Here is a 22,672-nt window from a genome sequence, read left to right as displayed (position 1 = left end):
GTCATGAATGTTGCAGCTGTCCACATCGATGGAAGATACTGAATTATTAGAAAAAGAGCACAACTATTTGTTGTAATTTTATTAGCATGACAGATGAAGACTGAAATATGGTAATATTGTGTAACATTCACAAATATCTAGTCCTGTTGAAAAATAAAAACATCTACATTGACTCAAAAAGATGGAGTGCATATTTGACACAACAGTAAAGTGATAATTATTTTCACAAAAAGTATCCAAAAAGTAAAAAAGTATCTTTAGTGGATTGTCAAAAAAAATAAAAGCTTGGCCAGAACAATGCATTTGGTCATGAAGCCACAATGCAACTCAAAAATCCAAATTACAGCTGTTACACAACTGAAACCTTTTCACAGTATTGGCAAAATTACTTAGATTACAATGGCTGCAATGGAGTAGAGTCAAATCAACTTGAGGGAAGACGAAAATAAACATTACAGTAACAGTCCTTCACAAGTCGTTTTCATTTAACTAATTAAAACGAACATTATGATATGTCTGGGAGGGGGAAAGGACAAGGAAACATTTTTCCAATCCAAACATCTGGATTTTTGAGCGATGATATTCGCTCAAACATTTGAGCGATGATATTCTTTATAATTTGCTCAGTGCTTTTTTGTAATCTGTCCACTTACATGATAGTTGGGAGTTTTCCCATCTTGATTTCCCATTTCCATGATCTCATGTTGAATAGTGCAAGTCTCCAAATCAGTGATGATGGCATCCACATATATATATATATATAAAAATGACCAAGATCTGCCGTTTCCCTGTCCTTGTACAAAGGGCTACTCTCCACCTCGGTTAAGATTACAACGTAAATAGTGATACTAAACAACAAGCAGAAAGTTAGTCTTTTACCTCTACGATGACTAACCACAATACAACAAAAAGCCAATATAAATCAGAGATTGTGATTCAGTCTTGGAATGAGCTCAACAAACAGATCATAAACATGGAGGTCATGTGGAATGACAATAGTGTAACAGTACATATACCCATTTTCACAATTATAGATGATTAAAAGCAAGATAAATGACTAAATACATTGAACAGCATTGTCTAAACGGGAGTGATATCTTTCTCTGACAAGTGTATGATATACAGAGTTATCTTTAACAAAGATTACATCGTGGACAGAACCTGAAGAGCTGTCTTACATGGCTTAAAATGTACTTATATTACTATATAAAACTGCAACAAGTGTCTGTCAATGTTATAATCAAGTCACACTAATCAATTGAAACATGAAATTAAGAAATCAACAGAATGAACAAAATTACTTCTTAAAAACATATCACAGCTCATATAAAAAAAAAAAAACTATTCCTGTATAATAAAAATGATAAGGATCAATGACTAGCGTTTGGCTATGAGTTACACCATTTTACTTCTTGGACTCAAAAACCCTTCAATATTTCACATACTGAACTTTCACCAGGACAAACACTTCTCAATAAATTACACTAAATCATTAGAATCCCACAAAGTACTTAATCTCTCCCTCAAACTTACTTCAAGTCAATTCAGTACTTTAATTTACTTCACGCCAATTCAGAAAGATACATCATAGCCAAAGAAACAAAAGGACTGCCAATCTGGTTTCTGGGATGAGTATAAAAAGCCATTCATGTTGCTATAAATGAAAGTGTTTGGAATAATGTACTAAACAATGTTTACAACATAAAACTAAATGAAAACACATGATTTCTTAAAGAGTGGGAAGAATTCCCAGTTACTCAGAGTTTTGACTAAGTAGAAACCTAAATAAATTATTTGAGGATAGTAAGCAGTGAGCACCTTGTTTCATGTAGCACTTGATACAACTTGTCACCTGATTGTGAAAACCCATAACTCATCATAAAGGACACAAATTAAATCAGTTCAATTAAAAGTTATATACATTAGAGTACAGTAACTTCCATAATCTATAAAATAGTCACATGAGAGCAAGAAGAGATAATTACTGAGTAATAATGAAGTATATAATAGGCACGGTGAGTTGCAACTTTGAAAGAAAATCATAGAGGTTGCTCTTCTTGACAGCTGTTCACTGACATGATATGGTAAGGTAGAGACTAGAGAGGTTTATGAGTAAAATCAAAAAGGCTCAGTTCATGCTAAATGATAACAATGTCATGCGATCTACTTATTGTAAAAAGCTTCATGATTCAAAAAGTTGTGAACTCAAAAGATACATAGAGTATATAAAGGAGCAGCGGTACATGCAGATATTCTGGTCCTGTAGAAATTAAGGCACCAGAGGTTTAAAAAAATCCACTTGTTCATATTTAATAAATAAATAATAATTTCAAGGGTATTGAAGGCAGTCTATGAGAGTGCATAAAACAGAGAGTAGAAGGGAAAGATTGTTTTCAGGCCTGAGCATCAGTCATCCTCTGCAGTAGTGGGATCTGTTGAATAGGGAACAAAAAAAAAAAAAAATTTAGGGTAGAAAGAGATTGTATGCTAACGTTTCATTTCACTATTTCTGAAAAATTGCATGTAGGTTAGAACAATCCAGCAGCACCAATAGGATTCTGTAGGACATATTGGCTAATTCATATAATTATTAGAACAGTTCCATGATGGGTGTAATTATATTTCTATGGACTCACTAATCTGTTTTACCTACCATTTTCACCATGCATGTCTGGTGAACAATACTATACTGACGCTAAGTGAAGTTCCACTTCCTGTCCAGCCCCTAATTACCTTTGATAGGTCAATTCCTGTGAGGGCGTTGACAGACACAGGAAGTTCAGCCAGGAGGCGGTTCACTTCCCCCGTCACATGGTTTCCCTCCCCGCTCAGGATTACTATCTCATTGGTCCTGGCCAGCGGCGCCGCCACCTTGGCTGCAATCTAGGAAGATTCGGGCACATTGAGATGTTTTTATTGTGCTCACATCACAAGACACATTTATGGTATATAATGGCATATTACATCAACAAATCATCTGACTTCTGAGTCACTTTAACCATGTGTAATCTGACACTTATACATGCAGGCTACCACCTCTTAACACTGGCTGACAAAGATACTGTAGATAACTACTGGCTGATGACTCATACTACTGTACTTTGTCGAGTCAGAAATAAAAAGTCAAACACCGGCATTATTACGGTTACTAGATTATAACTGTTTATTACTGCTTTATTAGTATCAATATTACTAGGTTTATCTGGGGGCATGTTAATGAGTATGTCTACTGTACATCTACACATTACTACCTCAATATGAATACATCTGTATGAAGGTCTCGTCAAGGCAGTAGTGATTTAATTTGATCAAATCTAAACCATTCGAATGCACGCATGAATACACTGCATTTAAAACAACCAATTAATTCCATAGTATGTTACCTTGGGCAGGGCCTCCAGGACAAGAGCAGTCTTGGCTGCCTCTCCATACTGCTGGTAAGCCTCAGCCTTCAGTCTCATCTTCTCAGCCTCAGCCTTCCCTATAGCCTCAATGGAGCCAGCCTCTGCCTCGCCTATTCTCCGGATCTTCTCTGCCTCTGCCTGGGCCGTCAGAACCTTCTTCATCCTGAAAGACACAACACACTTGTATCAGAACAACTGGGAAACTAGATTGTTTTCCAAAAGAGACAAAAAAGTATCCGCTAGTTTCCAAAAGAAACAATTTAATTCATATGCTATTATTGTGTAATTACCATTTTAACTGCTCACTTGTTAAAAAAACAAGCTTTTTTTTTACAGTTAAATGAAGTGCTACCAATCTACATGTGTAGAAAATGTTTTTGTGATAGAAGACAATGCACATAAAGTTGAGTGGAATCACTAGTGAACGACAGTTTGTATGTTACAGCTAGGTAAGCGTATAACGGTACTGTGGATATGCTCTGTTATGATATAAAAGCTGTTCCCACTTCTGTCCCTCAGCCAGCTGTTGCATCTTGTATGCCTCTGCCTCGGCAGGCCTCTTCACCATGGCGATGAGCTCCTTCTCTGTGCGGAAAATCTCCTTCTCCTCAATGGTGATCTGCTTCTTCCTCTGAACCACCTCAATCTCCATCTCCTCCAGCCTGATCTTCTGCTGTTCTTTAGCTGCCTGCAGCTCATAGGCCAGCTGGGCTTCCGCTTTCTGGAGACACAGGGACAGAGAGAGACATGACCAAGACGTCCATGTTGAAGCACACAGACAGAGAGACAGGATCATGACATGGCCGTCTATGTTGATAGAGGAGTTTTTAATGTTGGGGTTGGCTGGAGGGAGCGTTTGGCTGCTTAGGGCTATATTTAATGTTAATTCCGGGCTCTCTGATCGCGTAAAATGTCGCATTTACTAAATTACTAACGCCTACTGATAATTTAGACTCAGATGGACCAACATCATAGAATAAGTTAGTAGACTGGAATTTCTATCGCACTGTACTCATTTAACTGACATTCAAAAGTGGAGTATGGAGTTCATGCAGACCTTGGTGTTGACTTCTTGGTTGAAAGCAGCCTTCTGCAGTTCAAGTTCTCGTTTGGAGTCTGCCATCTTTGTGTCGGCCAGGAACTTAACATCCATCATCTCCTTCTTGCACTCTGCTTCCTGGTGAGAGAGAGTGAGACAACGAGAGAGAGAAAGAGAGGTTTGAATGTACATGAGAGAGAGATAGGGCGAAAGGATGAGGAGAGAGAAACAGAGTGGAAGCGTATGAGGAGAGGAAAAGGGGAAATTAATAAAATGAGCTTACAAACCTTTCAAATGAAATGTATGTACATTAATACAGACAAACATAACCCTAAAAATAATTGCCCCTCTGAAATTATTACATTTATTGAATTGAATCTTACTCTTATCCCAGCATCCCTTTCTGCCTCTGCCACACCGATGTCTGCATCCCTCTGGACTGCTGCTGTCTGAGTCTTCCCCAGTGAGCTCAGGTAGTCCACTTTATCATAGACATCCTACAACACACACACACAGTAGCTCAGATTACCATACACTACCAGAGATACTTGAGGGAACAAAAACGTAAATAAAATGTCCAACATCAACATGTAATAACATCTAATTGATTGTCGCACTTGCAGTAAAGAGCTTGTTATGACGTGGCCCTTTCTGGGTGTAGATTATGGCTTCTACCCTCTCTCACACTCTCTCCTAACCCAGGTTTATCACCCCCGGGCGTAAATACCGGGTAGAAACTACCATGCAGTATTGAGGGAGAGTGTCTCCCAGAACAGAGACTTGGCCAAACTCCTAATCCCCAAAAGAGAATTAAAACATATTGCTACTTTTGAGAATAATCCGTGGACACTTAAAGGACAGTTATGACGAGTGTGTTTCACACATAACGGTATCTCTTAAAGTGTACATTTCCCAGCTGCCAGGTTAACATCTAAAGATGAACTAGTCAGTAGCCACACCCCCATGAGCCTAGACATCACATTACGCGCCATGGACCGCCCTTTTCTACTGTTACGTATAAAACTAACTCCTGATGAAATTCACATCAGACTAAGCAAACCCCAGCTGCAAATGGTTAAGACCACGCAAACCCCAGTGTAAGCTAAGGTTGCAAATGGCTGAATCTCTAAGACCAAAACATGTCTTAGAGATGCTGGTGTGTGAAGTGGTTTAAACTACAACTCTACCAAAGGACAGGACTATACCACATGGAGCATTGGCTACATGGCTGGGAATGGTTAAACTCTGAGACTATCGATCCCTACAGAATAAGAGCAAATCTTAGATGTATATAATTACTAGTCCGGAGCTAAAAATGATGTAAACCTGGAACGAGAATACCAACAACCGCCGAAACATCTATCCTATGAGAACATTCCCAAATGGTACTCTTTAGTATCCATTCTAACAACCACAAAATACTTTAATCTTCAGGGAAACGCAACCAGAGAGACTCTGGTTTCAGAGAGATTACAACAGAGAAGACAACAACGACATACGGGCGTAAATATATACTTGCAATTATTCTCGAATGAGCAGCCGTTCATGTGCAAGGATTAGCATTTCAATTAATATAAATATATACTGTGTAATTAATCTATTTTGTCTTTCCTGCTCTCAGTCTCACCCTTCCCTTTTGTCTACCAAACTGTCATATCGCCTTTACCCACTAGGGACTTTCCTATCATTGTTAGTACATTTACATTTACGTCATTTAGCAGACGCTCTTATCCAGTAAACAATATCTACTGTTTGTTATGTATTTCTGTGATTTGATTAGTTAGTAAATAATTAATGCCAATTTGTATATCGCTGTTTCATAATTTATTCTAGTGTTCGTGCAGATAACCAAGAATTTTACGACGTTCAGATGAGACTGATATAATGTAAAGAATAATTAATGATTGATTGCTATTGATATAAAAGATCTTCAGATCTTTAAGAGTGGATTCGGGAGATAGCCGCTCTATATAAACTAATGCTTCAGTGGTGCTCCAACTTCCTAGTTAATTAAGTTTGCATGATTAGTTTAATCACGTAACAATAATTACACATATGGAATTGATTTGAAAATAGCATGTAATCTCATTTAACCATACTAGAGACACGACAAGCTGATAATAAAAAGTGGATCTCATTGACGGGGACTGTGACGGTCTAGGCTAACTCACAGCTATTAGAACTACTAATAATCCATTACTCAATCCTAATCAACAACGGTGAAGACTAGTTAAGTGGAGTCGCCTCCCAATCAACAGGTTTACATCATCCATTAAATGCCATAGGATAAAACACACCAATAAAACAAAAACATTCAAATAAAAACATGTGTTTAACTGCATTTACCCTCCACACTTCATGGCACCACCAATTGACTCACCTTGATAGTGAAGCTGAGGATCTCAATGCCCATCCTGCCAACGTCAGGTGCTGCCACCTCCCTCACCAGCTGGGCAAACTTGTCCCTGTCCTGGTAGATTTGCTCCACCGTCAGTGTACCTGGGGAGAGGGAAGAGCAGAAGAGCCTGTCAGTCTCTACAACACTGGATATAGACCTACTTCACTTAATTAAGGCTATCCCACATGGTAGTCAAATAATCACCAAAATTCATGGGTATTTACAAAGATAAAATGCATTGATAAAAACACATAGATCTCTAAAGTCATTATCATCATAAAGTAAAACATGAAAATCTCATAATACAGAACATATAATGTTTACTTTTCAATAGTGCAGTCTATATTCTCAGATTTCAGTTTTGTGGTTTTAGAAGTTTCCCTTTCACACATTCAGGCTCTCATTACATTGACTGTAATTTCTACTTTTTTCTAAATTATTTTAATTTAGACAGGCTATATTTAGTACAAAGCTTGAACAAACTGTTTGAAAAGCTACCCATCTGCAATTCTTTGTTGTTGAAAAACTACCCATCAGCAAAACCTATGTGTATGTGTGACGCTGAGGTTTAGCCACTGATTTACATCAGCTAACAGAGAACAAAGCTGACAACAACCAACTGAAATCAACAGAAGACCATAATATAAAAATATATATATTTTCCTTTGGAGAGATTCTCCTCACCTAGAATTGAGCGTAAATGTCCCTCCAAGGTTTGCAAAACCACTCCTTTGATTTCAGGGACGGATTTGCCCAAAAACTGCTCGCAAGCAATTGCCAAAAGATCATGATCTGTCATCACTTTGATCTGGAGAAGAGATGAAGGAGAGATTCGGAAAGACAGACTGTGGCCTGGTTGCATACGCAAATATGAATCACTGTGATTTAAAAACTTGATCTACGGCTATAAGTTAGTTCACACAAAGAGCTCGCTACAGCTGCAGGTTGTAATTAAAATATATTAAAATCAATAACAAATTAAAATTATAAATAGGTAAGACATTTTCCAATTCAATGGTGTCGGTTTCATACAACTGACGAAATATATATTTTTTTACCTGTGCCACCCCAGTGACAGTGATGGCGACCCCCTCTGCAGTCTCAACATCCTCACACTTGGGTTGGAGTGTCATAATCTCCAGTGTAATCCTATATGAGGGGAAAAAAAGTATTTTGTTAATGCAGACCTTAAAGGGGCAACCTGCATTTGAAACAATAACGACACGTTCTCTCCCCACTGTTTCAGGAAAAAAGCTAAGGGATGTGGCTGTAAAAATGCAACCACTCAAATACATAGACAGAGCTATGGATACAAGGAGTGACCATCCATGATTTCAAAATGATAGTTTTAACCATCTTGTGAGGCTATAGTATACAGTGTTTGTTTACATTCGCTTTGTTTACAAACATAGTAAAACAAGCTTATATTTTGCGTTCTGATGGAGTACGACAGTTGAACAAAGCTCATGCGGCCTTTATAAGTAAAATTATTCAAGAATCAATGGTTACATATCATTAACCAAAAATGGATATAGCAACTGCAGATTGTCCCTTTAACAGCACAATAACAGAGGGAGAAGAGAAAAACACTCTGCATCAGTATTATGTGACAATGTCACTGACAACACATCAGGAGCAGAAGTAATGGAATAATTTGGAGGCTCAGCTGAAATATTGTTATCTTATTTCATCATTGAATAAATATCATTGAGAAGTCACATGAGGAGTTTCACAATGGCAACATTTCAGTGATGGAATATTTCTGTAGTGGAATGTTTATTGTTTCTGGAGATTTACTACTTCTATTGCCACCACTTACTTGACACGCCCCAAACGACTAGTTACTGGCTATTGAGCAAAAATACCCTGAAGAAACCCTAAACAAAACATTGCATGCTTTCATGTAAACCCAGGGGAGAATGCCTTACAGTCAGTTAATAAACAGAGGACAGCACCTAACCTACTGTGAAAAAGGGTAAGAATGGGGCCAAGTGACACACGGGGAAAAAAGGCAGAATAGTGAATGTGTACTGTAGTTTAAGGTGGGGCCAAGTGCCCTTTGCCATGTTTCCATTTGAAACATCCAGAATTCATTAACACAATGTAGGTCAGTCAGGAAAGTGTGGCAATAAAATAATAATAAAATAAAATAAATAATAGTCTTCCACGCACACACCTCCTGGCTGATTCTTAGTCCGCAGATGATTGGTGCGTTTACTGAATTATAGGCTATGATTGTGGAAATCTACGATAGCTGAAAAACCTGTTGGAGCTGTGTCCATAAATTATTGTGGGTTTCTAAACCTCAGGCAGCCCTTTTATCCAATTTAGTATTTGTATGGAAACATTTGGTCTTATTTATCCATTGAATAAATAAAACAAGCCTCCTCCAGACCATTTGCAAAACAACCCATGATTGCTGATAGACTGATGAAGACAATTCTATAGCATAACATGGCATCGTCACCGACGGTCTCACCTTTGAATGTCAGTGATGAGCCACCAGGCCCAGGCCCAGCCCCCCACCATGTAGGTCTTCTCATCTGAGCCACAACAGGCACCTGAGAAATTAAACAGACAAGGCGTGAGTGAGCAGTGGCACAAGATTTCCATCAGGGAATGACTATCATTCATCAGCACTCATTACAGATGCTCAGTTAACACCCTTTTTAGTTGTTACCACAACAATTCCTTTGTCTTGGTGCCATGCAATAGCTAGGTTACTACAGGGCCAAATGTAAAACATGTGTAGGTATAAGCTACTCATAGACTTCTATAAGGGTAGGCTACATGATTACATAGCCTTGTGTATAATTTCCCTGCAAGCTTAGAAATCCATTGGCCTTGCACTTGGTAGCTAAGTGAGGATCATATTACAGTGTACATAGCTAAGGATGTAGTAACTCAAACAATCAAAACATGGAAGTGTTGGTATGACTTAGCTCATTCAAAACTATAGTTTTGACCTGAAATATTTTTGTCCCTCATTTGGATTACACCGGAGATTATGATGCTCCAAACCAAGTGTGAGGATGTTGAGACAGATTGTATTTGTCACATGCTCTGAATAAAACAGGTGTAGACCTTACCGTGAAATGCTTACCCTCAAGCCCTCAACCAACAATGCAGTTCAAGAAATATCCTGCTAAGCATTCAAAATGTACTTTTGGTTGTCAGGGAAAATGTATGGAGTAAAAAGTACAATATTTTCTTTAGGAATGTAGTGAAGTAAAAGTTGTCAAAAAAATAAATAGTAATGTACAGATACCCCCCAAAACGACTTAAGTAGTACTTTAATGTATTTTTACCTCAGGACTTTACACCACTGCTATATTCACAGGTAGACTGGCCCTGGCAGCTAAATCAATCAAATAATCAATCTATCGATTCACAAATGCGATCCAGTTCTAGAAACAAATACCTTTACTTTCATATCACATCTACATTTCACAAATGCAAAATACACACTTAATGTACACTGTTTTAACCGGCTTTACCATAGTTGCAGCCGACAATATTTTTCAATGACAATATGTTTCTGGCGACCTTCTTCGGTTACACACAGGTGTTCAGAGCACGCGAGTTAGTTAATTAGTACAGGTTGTCCCTCTGTCTTCCGTAAACAGTAAACACGTGTTTTAACATAGAGATATGACTGTGTGGGAACAATAACCCTATAAAAAAGGTGTGTATCAACTTAACATTTTCCTTTTTGAAAATAGTTTCTTTGATATGAAAGATCAAGTCCTTATGCTTCTAAAATCCTACCACAATCAAAGCGTGTTAATGTTCAGACAGAGTTGCTTTCAACAAAACTCCCCACAGAAGACGCCTTCCTCCAATGACTCTTATGTGTAATGTAATAGAACTGAGAGACATGATCAAGGACTAGTAACAACCTAGCTAACTACGTTAGTGAAGCGATATGACTTGTTATGTTGTTTACCATAATTGAGAATTTCAATAAGCATTTTTCTAAGGCTGGCCATGCTTTCCACCTGGCTACTCCTACCCCGGTCAACAGCACTGCACCCCCCACAGCAACTCGCCCAAGCATTCCCCATTTCTCCTTCTCCCAAATCCGTTCAATTGATGTTCTGAAAGAGCTGCAAAATCTGGACCCCTACAAATCAGCCGGGCTAGACAATCTGGACCATTTCTTTCTAAAATTATCTGCCGAAATTGTTGCCACCCCTATTACTAGCCTGTTCAACCTCTCTTTCGTGTCGTCTGAGATTCCCAAAGATTGGAAAGCAGCTGCGGTCATCCCCCTCTTCAAAGGGGGGGACACTCTTGACCCAAACTGCTACAGACCTATATCTATCCTACCATGCCTTTCTAAGGTCTTCGAAAGCAAAGTCAACAAACAGATTACCGACCATTTCGAATCTCACCATACCTTCTCTGCTATGCAATCTGGTTTCAGAGCTGGTCATGGGTGCACCTCAGCCACGCTCAAGATCCTAAACGATATCTTAACCGCCATCGATAAGAAACATTACTGTGCAGCCGTATTCATTGATCTGGCCAAGGCTTTCGACTCTGTCAATCACCACATCCTCATCGACAGCGACAGCCTTGGTTTCTCAAATGATTGCCTCGCCTGGTTCACCAACTACTTCTCTGATAGAGTTCAGTGTGTCAAATCGGAGGGTCTGCTGTCCGGACCTCTGGCAGACCCCTGCTAGGTAAAGTCCCCCCTTATCTCAGCTCGCTGGTCACCATAGCATCTCCCACCTGTAGCACACGCTCCAGCAGGTATATCTCTCTAGTCACCCCCAAAACAAATTCTTTCTTTGGTCGCCTCTCCTTCCAGTTCTCTGCTGCCAATTTTTATTGATTTATTTCACCTTTATTTAACCAGGTAGGCAAATGACTGGAACGAACTACAAAAATCTCTGAAACTGGAAACACTTATCTCCCTCACTAGCTTTAAGCACCAACTGTCAGAGCAGCTCACAGATTACTGCACCTGTACATAGCCCACCTATAATTTAGCCCAAACAACTACCTCTTTCCCTACTGCATTTTATTTATTTATTTTGCTCCTTTGCACCCCATTATTTTTATTTCTACTTTGCACATTCTTCCATTGCAAATCTACCATTCCAGTGTTTTACTTTGTATTTACTTTGCCACCATGGCCTTTTTGCCACCATGGCCTTTTTTTGCCTTTACCTCCCTTATCTCACCTCATTTGCTCACATCGTATATAGACTTGTTTATACTGTATTATTGACTGTATGTTTGTTTTACTCCATGTGTAACTCTGTGTCGTTGTATGTGTCGAACTGCTTTGCTTTATCTTGGCCAGGTCGCAATTGTAAATGAGAACTTGTTCTCAACTTGCCTACCTGATTAAATAAAGGTGAAATATTTTTTTTAATAAAATATCCGTCGAGCAAAATCAATGCAATGACCGTTTCATTAACTAGTTAACGTAAACTCACCCCATTCCGTACAAATGTGCGCAACCGCAACATTCAAAGGAGGCTACAAAGAAAAGGAATGGGAATGTAGCGACTGTGTTGACTTCAAAATCTGGGGTGTGAACTGTTTCTATTCAAGCGTTGATCGATAACGGACCCTCCGTTTAAGATCACTTAAAACCCTGATTCAAATCCGACACAAACCTTCAAATAGGTATGTAATGACACATTATATAAACTCTTTATAGTGTTTTATTTACATTTGAGGTGAAAAGTTGGACAGATCGAGTGAAAAAAAAAAAACTTTTCCCACATGTAACGGATGTGAAACGGCTAGCTTAGTTAGCGGTGCGCGCTAAATAGCGTTTCAATCGGTGACGTCACTTCCTCTGAGACCTTGAGGTAGTGGTTCCCCTTGCTCTGCAAGACCCGAGACTTTTGTGGAGCGATTGGTAACGATGCTTCGTGGGTGACTGTTGTTGATGTGTGTAGAGGGTCCCTGGGTCGCGCGAGGGGACGGTCTAAATTTATACTGTTACACACACATCTCTCCTTCTGCATTAGTTTCGCTTTTAAAAAGCAATTTTTAAAAAGACCGACGGGGCTTATTGCCTGCTTGAATTATGCAGAAACGGGCAACGTTTAGGTAATGTAATTGATTCTGTTGGAAAGGGGATAAATTGTGCTTTACAATGGTATTGACATTACAGTTGATCTAGAAGTATTACGTTTTTGGGGCGCTAAAATAAAGGCAATTGTACGGACCAAGGCGATGTACGAGTTTACGTTATACAATCAATCAATCACATTTATTTATAAAGCCCTTCTTACATCAGCGGATGTCAAAGTACTGTACAGAAACCCAGCCTAAAACTCCAAACAGCAAGCAATGCAGGCGAAGAAGCACTATACATTAACTGAACCGTTGGTAAACGAATAGGTTAAAATAACCGTATATTAACAATTAAGCTTGTATGATAGAAAGCTATCTACGTTAGCTTCCTAGCTACAGTAGCATGGCAGGAAGGGGGGACACCTACCAGAGACAACCACGGCTTCATTTGGTCCAACTGTAAGGCAGCTACCCATCTTCGTCTGGTGATATAATCTCTCAAATATACGTGAAACCCTTCTGTATTGTAATATATATATTGGTTGTGTGGTTAAATGTCTCTCAATTCGATTAAAAACAGTAAACATTCACAGCGTCTTTGCCACCTTCCTATTAAATCTCCTGCAAGCCCCCGCCCCAAATCAAGACGGTGACGTAGTCTAGCTAGAAGCTAACGTTTGTCAACACGACATGCCCTGCCCACTTCATGGGGCTCTCTCCCTTCGCATGCAGTGTACTAGTAGCCACTAGGTAGTAGCAGTTTCTATTGATAAATAAGGAAATATACTCTCTCACAGAAAGTTCTTAGAAACATATAACTTCACAATACATTATAAAGAATGTAATTATATATGCAAAGCAATACCTTCAGGACTTACTGAATTAATTTAATATAATTTGTGTTTTGTGTTTTGGAGAACATGTCAAGATAGATGCACATTTTATGGTAGAAGATTGCCCCCTGCCGGATAAGAAATGTAATAATACCTTCATAAGATAACTTTTTTTAAATTATTTTTATTTCATCTTTATTTAACCAGGTAGGCCAGTTGAGAACAAGTTCTCATTTACAACTGCGACCTAGCCAAGATAAAGCAAAACAGTGCGACACAAACAACATAGAGTTACACAAGGGATAAACAAACGTACAGTCAATAACACAATAGAAAAATATATTTACTGCGTGTGCAAATGTAGTAAGATTAGGGAGATAAGGCCATAGTGGTGAAATAATTACAATTTAGCAATTAAACACTGGAGTGATAGATGTGCAGAAGATGAGTGTGCAAATAGAGTTCCTGGGGTGCAAAGGAGCAAAAAAAAAAAACAATATAGGGATGAGGTAGTTGGGTGGGCTATTTACAGATAGGCTGTGTGTGTACAGGTGCAATGATCGGTAAGCTGCTCTGACAGCTGATGCTTAAAGTTAGTGAGGGAGAAAAGACTCCAGCTCCAGTGATTTTTGCAATTCGTTCCAGTCATTGGCAGCAGAGAACTGAAAGGAAAGGCGGTCAACGGAGGAGTTGGCTTTGAAGATGACCAGTGAAATATACCTGCTGGAGCGTGTGCTACGGGTGGGTGCTGCTATGGCGACCAGTGAGCTGAGATAAGGCGGGGCTTTACCAAGAAAAGACTTATAGAGGACCTGGAGCCAGTGGGCTTGGCGACGAATATGAAGTGAAGGCCAGCCAACGAGAGCATACATGTACCTATCTGTGGTGAGTTGGTACAGCCTATCCCGACTCCCTGTGATCCCTGCTTACCACCTACAGAGCGATATTCGTATATAATTACGCTAATGTCGGGAAGGGTGCTCTTCTGGGCTACAGCAGTTTGGGAACAACAATCTGCCATCTGGAGGAATTCATGGCAGAGGTGAGAAGTTTGAGTCTCCGGTATCCAGGAGAAAGGCAGCCAGCCAACTGCTTGACTTACGTCAAAACTCACTTAGTGTGGCAGACTACGTGGTGGGCTTTCGCACGTTGGCCGCTGAGACTGACTTGAAATCCGGAGTCTCTTTTTGATACTTTTCTGCACAGATTATCTGAGGAGGTTAAGGATGAGCTAGCTGCTCAGGAACTGCCGGGGGACCTCGACTTACTTATCGCCTTAACCATGAGAATTGATGGACGCCTAAGGGAACGCAAGAGTGAGAGGAGTTATGGTCTCAGGCACACTCATGGGGGCCACCATATTTTCCAAGTTGGACCTTCGAAATGCCTACCACCTGGTTTGGATACGCGAGGGGGATGAGTGGAAGATAGCCTTCAACACAGCCAGTGGACATTATGAGTACCAGGTCATGCCCTTTGGACTCACCAATGCCCCTGCTGTTTTCCAGGCTTTGGTCAATGATGTGCTTCGGGACATGCTAAACCTGTTTGTGTACCTTGACGACATCCTGTTTTTTTTCCCGATCTGCAAAGAACATGGCCTTTATGTCAGACAGGTCCTTCAGCGCCTCCTGGAGAACCAACTGTATGTGAAAGCCGAGAAGTGTGAGGTCCACCTCTCTACTATCACCTTTCTGGGATAAGTCATTGCTGAGGGCAATGTTCAGATAGATCCTGGAAAGGTGAAAGCAGTGGTGGATTGGCCTCAACCAACGTCCAGGGTGCAGTTGCAACGATTTCTTGGGTTTGCAAACTTCTACCGCTGTTTCATTCGGGATTACAGCCCCCTGGCAGTCCCCCTCTCGGCACTCACCTCTCCCAAGGCATCGTTCAAATGGTCTCCAGCTGTCGACAAAGCCTTTGTGGACCTGAAGCATCGGTTCACAACAGCACCCATCCTCTTCCATCCAGACTCCTCGCATCAATTTGTGGTGGAAGTTGATGCTTTGGATGTTGGAGTGGGGGCTGTCCCATCGATCTGCCCAGGACCAGAAGCTTTATCCCTGTGCCTTCCTGTCCCATCGTCTCAATCCTGCTGAAAGGAACTACGATGATGGCAACCGAGAACTCCTGGCGGTGAAGATGGCGTTGGAAGAGAGGAGGCACTGGTTGGAAGGAGCAGAAGAGCCATTCCTGGTCTGGACCGACCATAAAAACCTTGAATATCTCTGTACAGCCAAGCGACCTCAACTCCATCTCCTGCTGCCCAGGGTCAAAGAATGTGAAGCCTCATGCCCTCTCCCGCTTATACAGTTCCTCTGCCACACCCTTGACCTCTGAAACCATTCTCCCTACCTCATGCCTTGCTGCCGCTGTGGATTGGGGTATTGAGAACCTCGTCCACGAGGCACAATGCTCCCAGCCTGGACCTGAAGGGGCCTGGCTAACCGGCTGTTTATCCCTAATCCAGTCCAGTCCTGGAATGGGCTCATTCCTCCAGGCTGACCTGTCATCCAGGGTCCCGTCGTACACTAGCCTTCCTTCGACAATGTTTCTGGCGGCCCACAATGGTCCCTGACATCTCTGTCTTCGTCACCGCATGCACTGTGTGTTCAAAACAAGACTCCACAGCAAGCCCCCACTGGCCTCCTGCAGCCACTCATCGTCCCTGGTCTCCTATATCTCTGGACTTTGTCACTGGGCTCCCTCCGTCTTATGGCAACACTGCCATTCTGACTGTAGTCGACTGGTTCTCCAAGGCCGTCCATTTCATCCCTCTCCCCAAACTACCTTCTGCCAAGGAGACGGCCCAGCTTTTGGTGCAGCATGTCTTCCGGATCCATGGACTCCCAGTAGACATGGTCTCAGATCGGGGTTCTTGTCTCAGTTCTGGAAGTCATTCTGCACCCTTATTGGGTCGCCGGCCAGTCTGTCATCCGGATTTCATACCCAAACTCAAGGTCAGTCAGAGCGAGCCAACCAAGACCTGGAGACCACCGCCTGGTCTCAACCAACCCCACTACCTGGAGCCGTCAACTGGTCTGAGTGGTGTATGCCCGGAACACTCTTCCCAGTTCTGCCACGGGACTCACCCCACTGAGAACTCAAAATGGGAATCAGCCTCCACTCTTCACTGAACAAGAGCAGGAGGTCAGCATACCCTTGGCCCAGATGTTTGTCCACCGCTGTAGACGTACCTGGAGAAGAGCCAGGGCGGTTATTCTCAAAACCAACTCCAGGTATTGTCGACAAGCGGACCGTCGCCGGACCCCAGCTCCCTGCTATCGCATTGGGCAGAGGGTATGGCTGTCCACACAGGACCTGGCCCTTCGGGTAGAGCCCCGCAAACTGTCCCCTCATTTCATTGGTCCATTTCGCATCTCCAGAGTCCTGAGTTCCACTGCTGTCCGCCTTGTGTTACCCCGTACCCTCCGTATTCACCCTACCTTCCATGTGTCTAAGATTTAGCCCGTGTCTCACTGTTCATTGTCTTCTGTCCCTCTGTGCCAGTTTGTCTTGTATGTTTCCAAGTCAACCTGCGTTTTTTTCTCATTCTCCTTTTTCTAGTCCTCCCGGTTTTGACCCTTGCCTGTTTCTGGACTTTGTACCCGCCTGCCTGACCATTCTGCCTGCCTTGACCACGAGCCTGTCTGCCACTCTGTACCCATGGACTTTGATCTGGTTTTGAATTTTTGCCTGTACACAACCATTCTCTTGCCAACCCCTTTGGAGTAATAAACATTGTAAGACTCCAACCATCTGCCTCCTGTCTGCATTTGGGTCTCGGCATGAAAAGAGAGTCCCCTACTGTGCATGTTATAGGGGCCATTTCCGTCTGCTTATGTCGATGGCTTATGTGCTCATTTAATCAAGTGTTGTGAATATATTGTCTGTCTAGGGCTGTTTTAACTTTGTCATTTGTAAACTAGGGGCACTCTCACATGGGGTCTGGTCACTGGTCACGTTTGTACATATAAGTACACAGGTGACCAGGACGTGTTAGCACAGCATGAATACACCTCTGTGCTTTTGTACAGTGAATTATTTTACATTCTCCAATAAATAGTTTACTCAACTGAAGAAATACATCTGGGAAGGCAATTCTATGTGGATGTGTAATGGGGATTTTGGGTGCCTAATATTATTAATGTATAATATCAGCTCTAGGCCTACTGAAGTTGAGCTGAGTCTACTGAGTGCCATGCCATATCATATTGTTTGTGTGCCACCCTGTGGTCAATCTATAAAAGCTCTTTATTGACATTGTTTCATAGAGTACTGTACCACATTGTTTTCATAGACAGGTGTAGGCCATTGTCATCAGCATCTAAATTCTTGCAACTAATGGATAATTCCAATGAGCTCATCTTATACTATCTGGTAGTAGTATGCTATTTCAATACCCTTTCCACACTTCTAAGCCAAGCTGTACCCGGAAATGCATTCACAATCATAGACTACTATTGCCAACTGCAGTCTGCTTTGCTGGCTCTATTTTCAGGACAGTTCCAGCAACTAGCTGGTACTGTGCTGAAAACGAGATATCAGACCCAGCAAAGTAGCCTACAGTTGGCAACACCAGTCTACAATAGCGTGAAATATTCTGTCTAAATTCTTGTCATTTTCCCCACCTTATCCCCCTCAATAGTTAATTTGCCAGCCAGTGGAGGGGGTGAATCAGAATATGCAGGAAAACAGCCTGCCTGTCTGCTCAACATGAATCTCAAACTTCTATGCTTTTAAACATACAGTACCAGTCAAAAGTTTAGACAACTACTCCAGGGTTTTCTTTATTTTTTATTTTCTACATTGTAAAATTGAAGTTATCAAAACTTTGAAATAGCACAAGAAATCAAATAGTAACCAAAAAAGTGTTGAACAAATCAAAATATATTTTATATTTGAGATTCTTCAAAGTAGCCACCCTTTGCATTGTTGCCAGCGTTGAACACTCTTGGCATTCCCTCAACCAGCATAATCAGGTAGTCGCCTGGAATGCATTTCAATTTGGTAAAAGACCAAGTCCATATTATGGCAAGAACAGCTCAAATAAGCAAAGAGAAATGACAGTCCATCATTACTTTAAGTCATGAAGGTCAGTCAATCCGGAACATTTCAAGAAATTTGAAAGTTTCTTCAAATGCAGTCGCAAAAACTATCAAGCGCTATGATGAAACTGGCTCTCAAGAGGACTGCCACAGGAAAGGAAGACCCAGAGTTACCTCTGCCGCAGAGAATAAGTTCATTGGAGTTACCAGCCTCAGAGAAATGGGCAATTAACTGCACATCATATTGCACCTCACAGAGTTCATATAACAGACACATCTCAACATCAACTGTTCAGAGGAGACTGGGTGAATCAGGCCTTCATGGTTGAATTGATGCAAAGAAACCACTACCAAAGGACACCAACAATAAGAAGAGACTTGCTTGGGCTAAGAAACACAAACAATTGACATTAGATCGGTGGAAATCTGGAGGAGGAGGTGTGATGGTGTGGGGGTTGCTTTGCTGGTGACACTGTTGGTGATTTATTTAGAATTCAAGGCACACTTAACCAGCATGGCTACCACAGCATTCTGCAGCGATATGCCATCCCATCTGGTTTGCGGTTAGTGGTACTATCATTTGTTTTTCAACAGGACAATGACCGAAAACAAACCTCCAGGCTGTGTAAGGGCTATTTGACCAAGAAGGAGAGTGATGGAGTGCTGCATCAGATGACCTGGCCTCCACAATCACCCGACCTCAACACAATTGAGATGGTTTGGGATGAGTTGGACCGCAGAGTGAAGGAAAAGCAGCCAACAAGTGCTCAGCATATTTGGGAACTCCTACAAAACTGTTGGAAAAGCATTCCAGGTGACTACCTCATGAAGCTGGTTGAGAAAATGAAAAGCTGTCATCAAGGCAAAGGGGTGGCGACATTGAAGAATCTAAAATGTAAACACTTTTTTGGTTACTACATGATTCCGTATGTGTTATTTCATAGTTTTGATGTCTTCACAATTATTCTGCAATGTAGAAAATAGTAAAAAATAAAGAAAAAGCCTTGAATGAGTAGGTGTGTCCAAACCTTTGACTGGTACTGTATGTCTTCCAGGAGAGGCATTAAAAGAATCCCAGCGCTCTTGAGAGAGAAGAGACGAAGCAGAACCTGATCTGGCGTTGTTCTCCTTTTTGTTAAAGCCCACAACAATACGTCTGCTACTCTTCTAATGTGCGGCATTCGCAGTCGGTTTGGTTGCCTTGCCTGCCTTCTCTCACAGAAACAGAGAGAGGAGCAGGAGCTCTCGGATAAATATTCACCATAATTACTTTCACTCCACCACCACTAAGAGAGAGAGAGGGAAAGATGGCAGCCAATGTTGCATTAACGACCACTTGTGCAGTGGCAGCAATTATCAAGTGCAACACTGCAGTTATGGGCCTATCCACCATCATCAGGATTACACAGGCACTTACATGTATTTCCTGGAGGAAGGGAGAATGGCGTATCTGTCCCTGTGTAAACCTTTTAGAGATGTCATTATTTAATTATTTGCAGTGCACAGAGCTGTGGGATTGATTCATGGGATTTGCATTGCAGAGACACTATAAAAGTTTCCTGGATGCAACATCTAGCTCTTGTTCCCACTGTTTGAATGTCCTAGACCCCCCAAACACACACACACATTCTAAAACACCCCACACACATTTGAAAGTTTCCACCCCTACAACCACAGTAAATATCCAATCTGTTGTCCTCAATGCTGCAGTTTAATACGTGGACACCCATTCAAATTAGTGGATTCTGCTATTTCAGCCACACCCGTTGCTGACAGATGTATAAAATCGAACACACAGCCATGAATCTCCATAGACAAACATTTCCAGTAGAATGGCCTTACTGAAGAGCTCAGTGACGTTAAACGTGGCACTGTCAAAGGATGCCACCTTTCCAACAAATCAGGTCGCCAAGTTTCTGCCCTGCTAGAGCAGGTCAACTGTAAGTGATGTTACTGTAAAGTGGAAATGTCTGGGAACAACGGCTTCTTGTGCTGAAGCACGTAGCGCGTAAAAATTGTCTGTCCTCGGTTGCAACACTCACTACCGAGTTCCAAACTGCCTCTGGAAGCAAAGTCAGGACAACAACTGTTCGTCGGGAGCTTCATAAAATGGGTTTCCATGGCTGAGCAGCAGTACACAAGCCTGAGATCACCATGTGCGATGCCAAGCATCGGCTAGAGTGGTGTAAAGCTCGCCAAACTGGGTTTGGCAGATGCCAGGAGAACGGTACCTGCCCCAATGCATAGTGACAACTGTAAAGTTTGGTGGAGGAGGAATAATGGTCTGGGGCTGTTTTTCATGGTTCGGGTTATACCCCTTAGTTCCAGTGAAAAGAGATCTTAACGCTACAGCATACAATGACATTCTAGACGATTCTGTGCTTCCAACTTTGTGACAACAGTTTGGGAAGCCCCTTTCCTGTTTCAACATGACAATGCCCCCATGCAGAAAGTGAGGTCCCTACAGAAATGGTTTGTCGAGATCGATTGTGGAAGAACTTGACTGGCCTGCACATGACCTCAACCCCATCGAATACCTTTGGGATGAATTGGAACGCCGACTGCGAGCCAGGCCTAATCGCCCGACATCAGTGCACAACCTCACTAATGTTTTTGTGGCTGAATGGAAGCAAGTCCCTGCAGCAATGTTTCAACATATAGTGGAAAGCCTTCCCAGAAGAGTGGAGGCTATTATAGCAGCAAAGGGGAGACCAACTCCATATTAATGCCCAGGATTTTGGAATGAGAAGTTCGACGAGCAGGTGTCCACATACTTTTGGTCATGTAGTGAATATTTCCTCTGTAATACTCAGGCTACTCCATACTGCTGCATGGGAACAGACTTCTAAGAGCATTGTCATGTCTTTTATCAAATCCATTCTCAATGTGTAATTATTATTACATGATTAACCTAATCATGTCAAATTTAATTAACTAGGAAGTCGGGGCACCACGGGAAAATATTTAGAAACTCTATTTCCTGAATCGACTCTTCAGATATTTTCATATCTTATCAAAACAGTCGCTTATTAATGAATTATTATTACCTCATCAGTTCTCATTACTGAACGTTGCAAACCCTTGGATATCTGCACGAACGCTAGCCTAAATGATGAATCAGCGATATGCAAATCGGATTAATTATTTATTTACTAGCTAACCAAAGCACAGAAATATATAACAAACAAACAGTAGATATTTGGGTTACTACATGACACAAAGAAAAAGACCCCAGCGGATGAAGCCGATATGACAGTTTGGTCAACAAAGGAAAGGGGTGGGGCCTGAGAAAGAGCGGGAAAGACTAAATGACACAATTGAGAATTATATTCATTGAAATGCTAATCCTTTGCCCATGAACAGCCACTCATTCGAAAATAATTGCAATGTATATATTTACGCCCATATGCCGTTGTTGTCTTCTCTGTTGGAATCGCCGGTCCGTCTGCTTGAGAGTCAGTTCATCAGAGAGTCTCTGGTTAACTTCCCCAGAAGTCACAATGTCCTTTGTGGTTGTAGCTTTCTCCGCGGCTCTGGATAGTGTCTGTTGTAATGGATACGTCAGGTCTAAAGATGGTCGTTGCTGTCACACCCTGGCCATAGAGAGGCTTTTATTCTCTATTTTGGTTAGGCCAGGGTGTGACATGGGTGGGCATTCTAGTTTCTTTATTTCTATGTTTTCTGTTTCTATGTTTTGGCCGGGTATGGTTCTCAATCAGGGACAGCTGTCTATTGTTGTCTCTGATTGGGAATCATACTTAGGTAGCCTGTTTTTCCACCTTAGTTGTGGGTCATTGTCTGTGTTTGTGGCCTGTATAGCCCTAGTCAGCTTCACGGTCGTTTTTGTTGTTTCTTGTTTTTGTTGGCGACATTCAAAACGCTCACCACGCTGCAGCTTGGTCCGTGAC

The 22,672-nt window shown here is 41.6% G+C and overlaps 1 protein-coding gene across 1 annotated transcript; it reads right to left on the bottom strand.

The window, feature by feature from the left end:
- Positions 1-64: 64 nt before the first annotated feature.
- Positions 65-13,542, bottom strand: LOC115141804 (flotillin-2-like). Its single transcript, XM_029681010.2, has 11 exons — positions 13,311-13,542; positions 9,321-9,402; positions 7,900-7,990; positions 7,526-7,649; positions 6,824-6,942; positions 4,827-4,940; positions 4,462-4,581; positions 3,911-4,125; positions 3,384-3,567; positions 2,734-2,883; positions 65-2,432 (listed from the first exon to the last, which is right to left on the bottom strand). The coding sequence occupies exons 1-11, from the start codon at positions 13,468-13,470 to the stop codon at positions 2,394-2,396; spliced, it is 1,398 nt and encodes a 465-aa protein (XP_029536870.1). The 5' UTR covers positions 13,471-13,542; the 3' UTR covers positions 65-2,393.
- Between the last annotated feature and the right edge of the window lie 9,130 nt (positions 13,543-22,672).

The sequence above is a fragment of the Oncorhynchus nerka genome, linkage group LG14, assembly GCF_034236695.1.
Source record: "Oncorhynchus nerka isolate Pitt River linkage group LG14, Oner_Uvic_2.0, whole genome shotgun sequence".
NCBI lineage: Eukaryota > Metazoa > Chordata > Actinopteri > Salmoniformes > Salmonidae > Oncorhynchus > Oncorhynchus nerka.
Note: the sequence above shows the minus strand (reverse complement) of the source record. Positions and strands in the feature narration are given on the sequence as shown.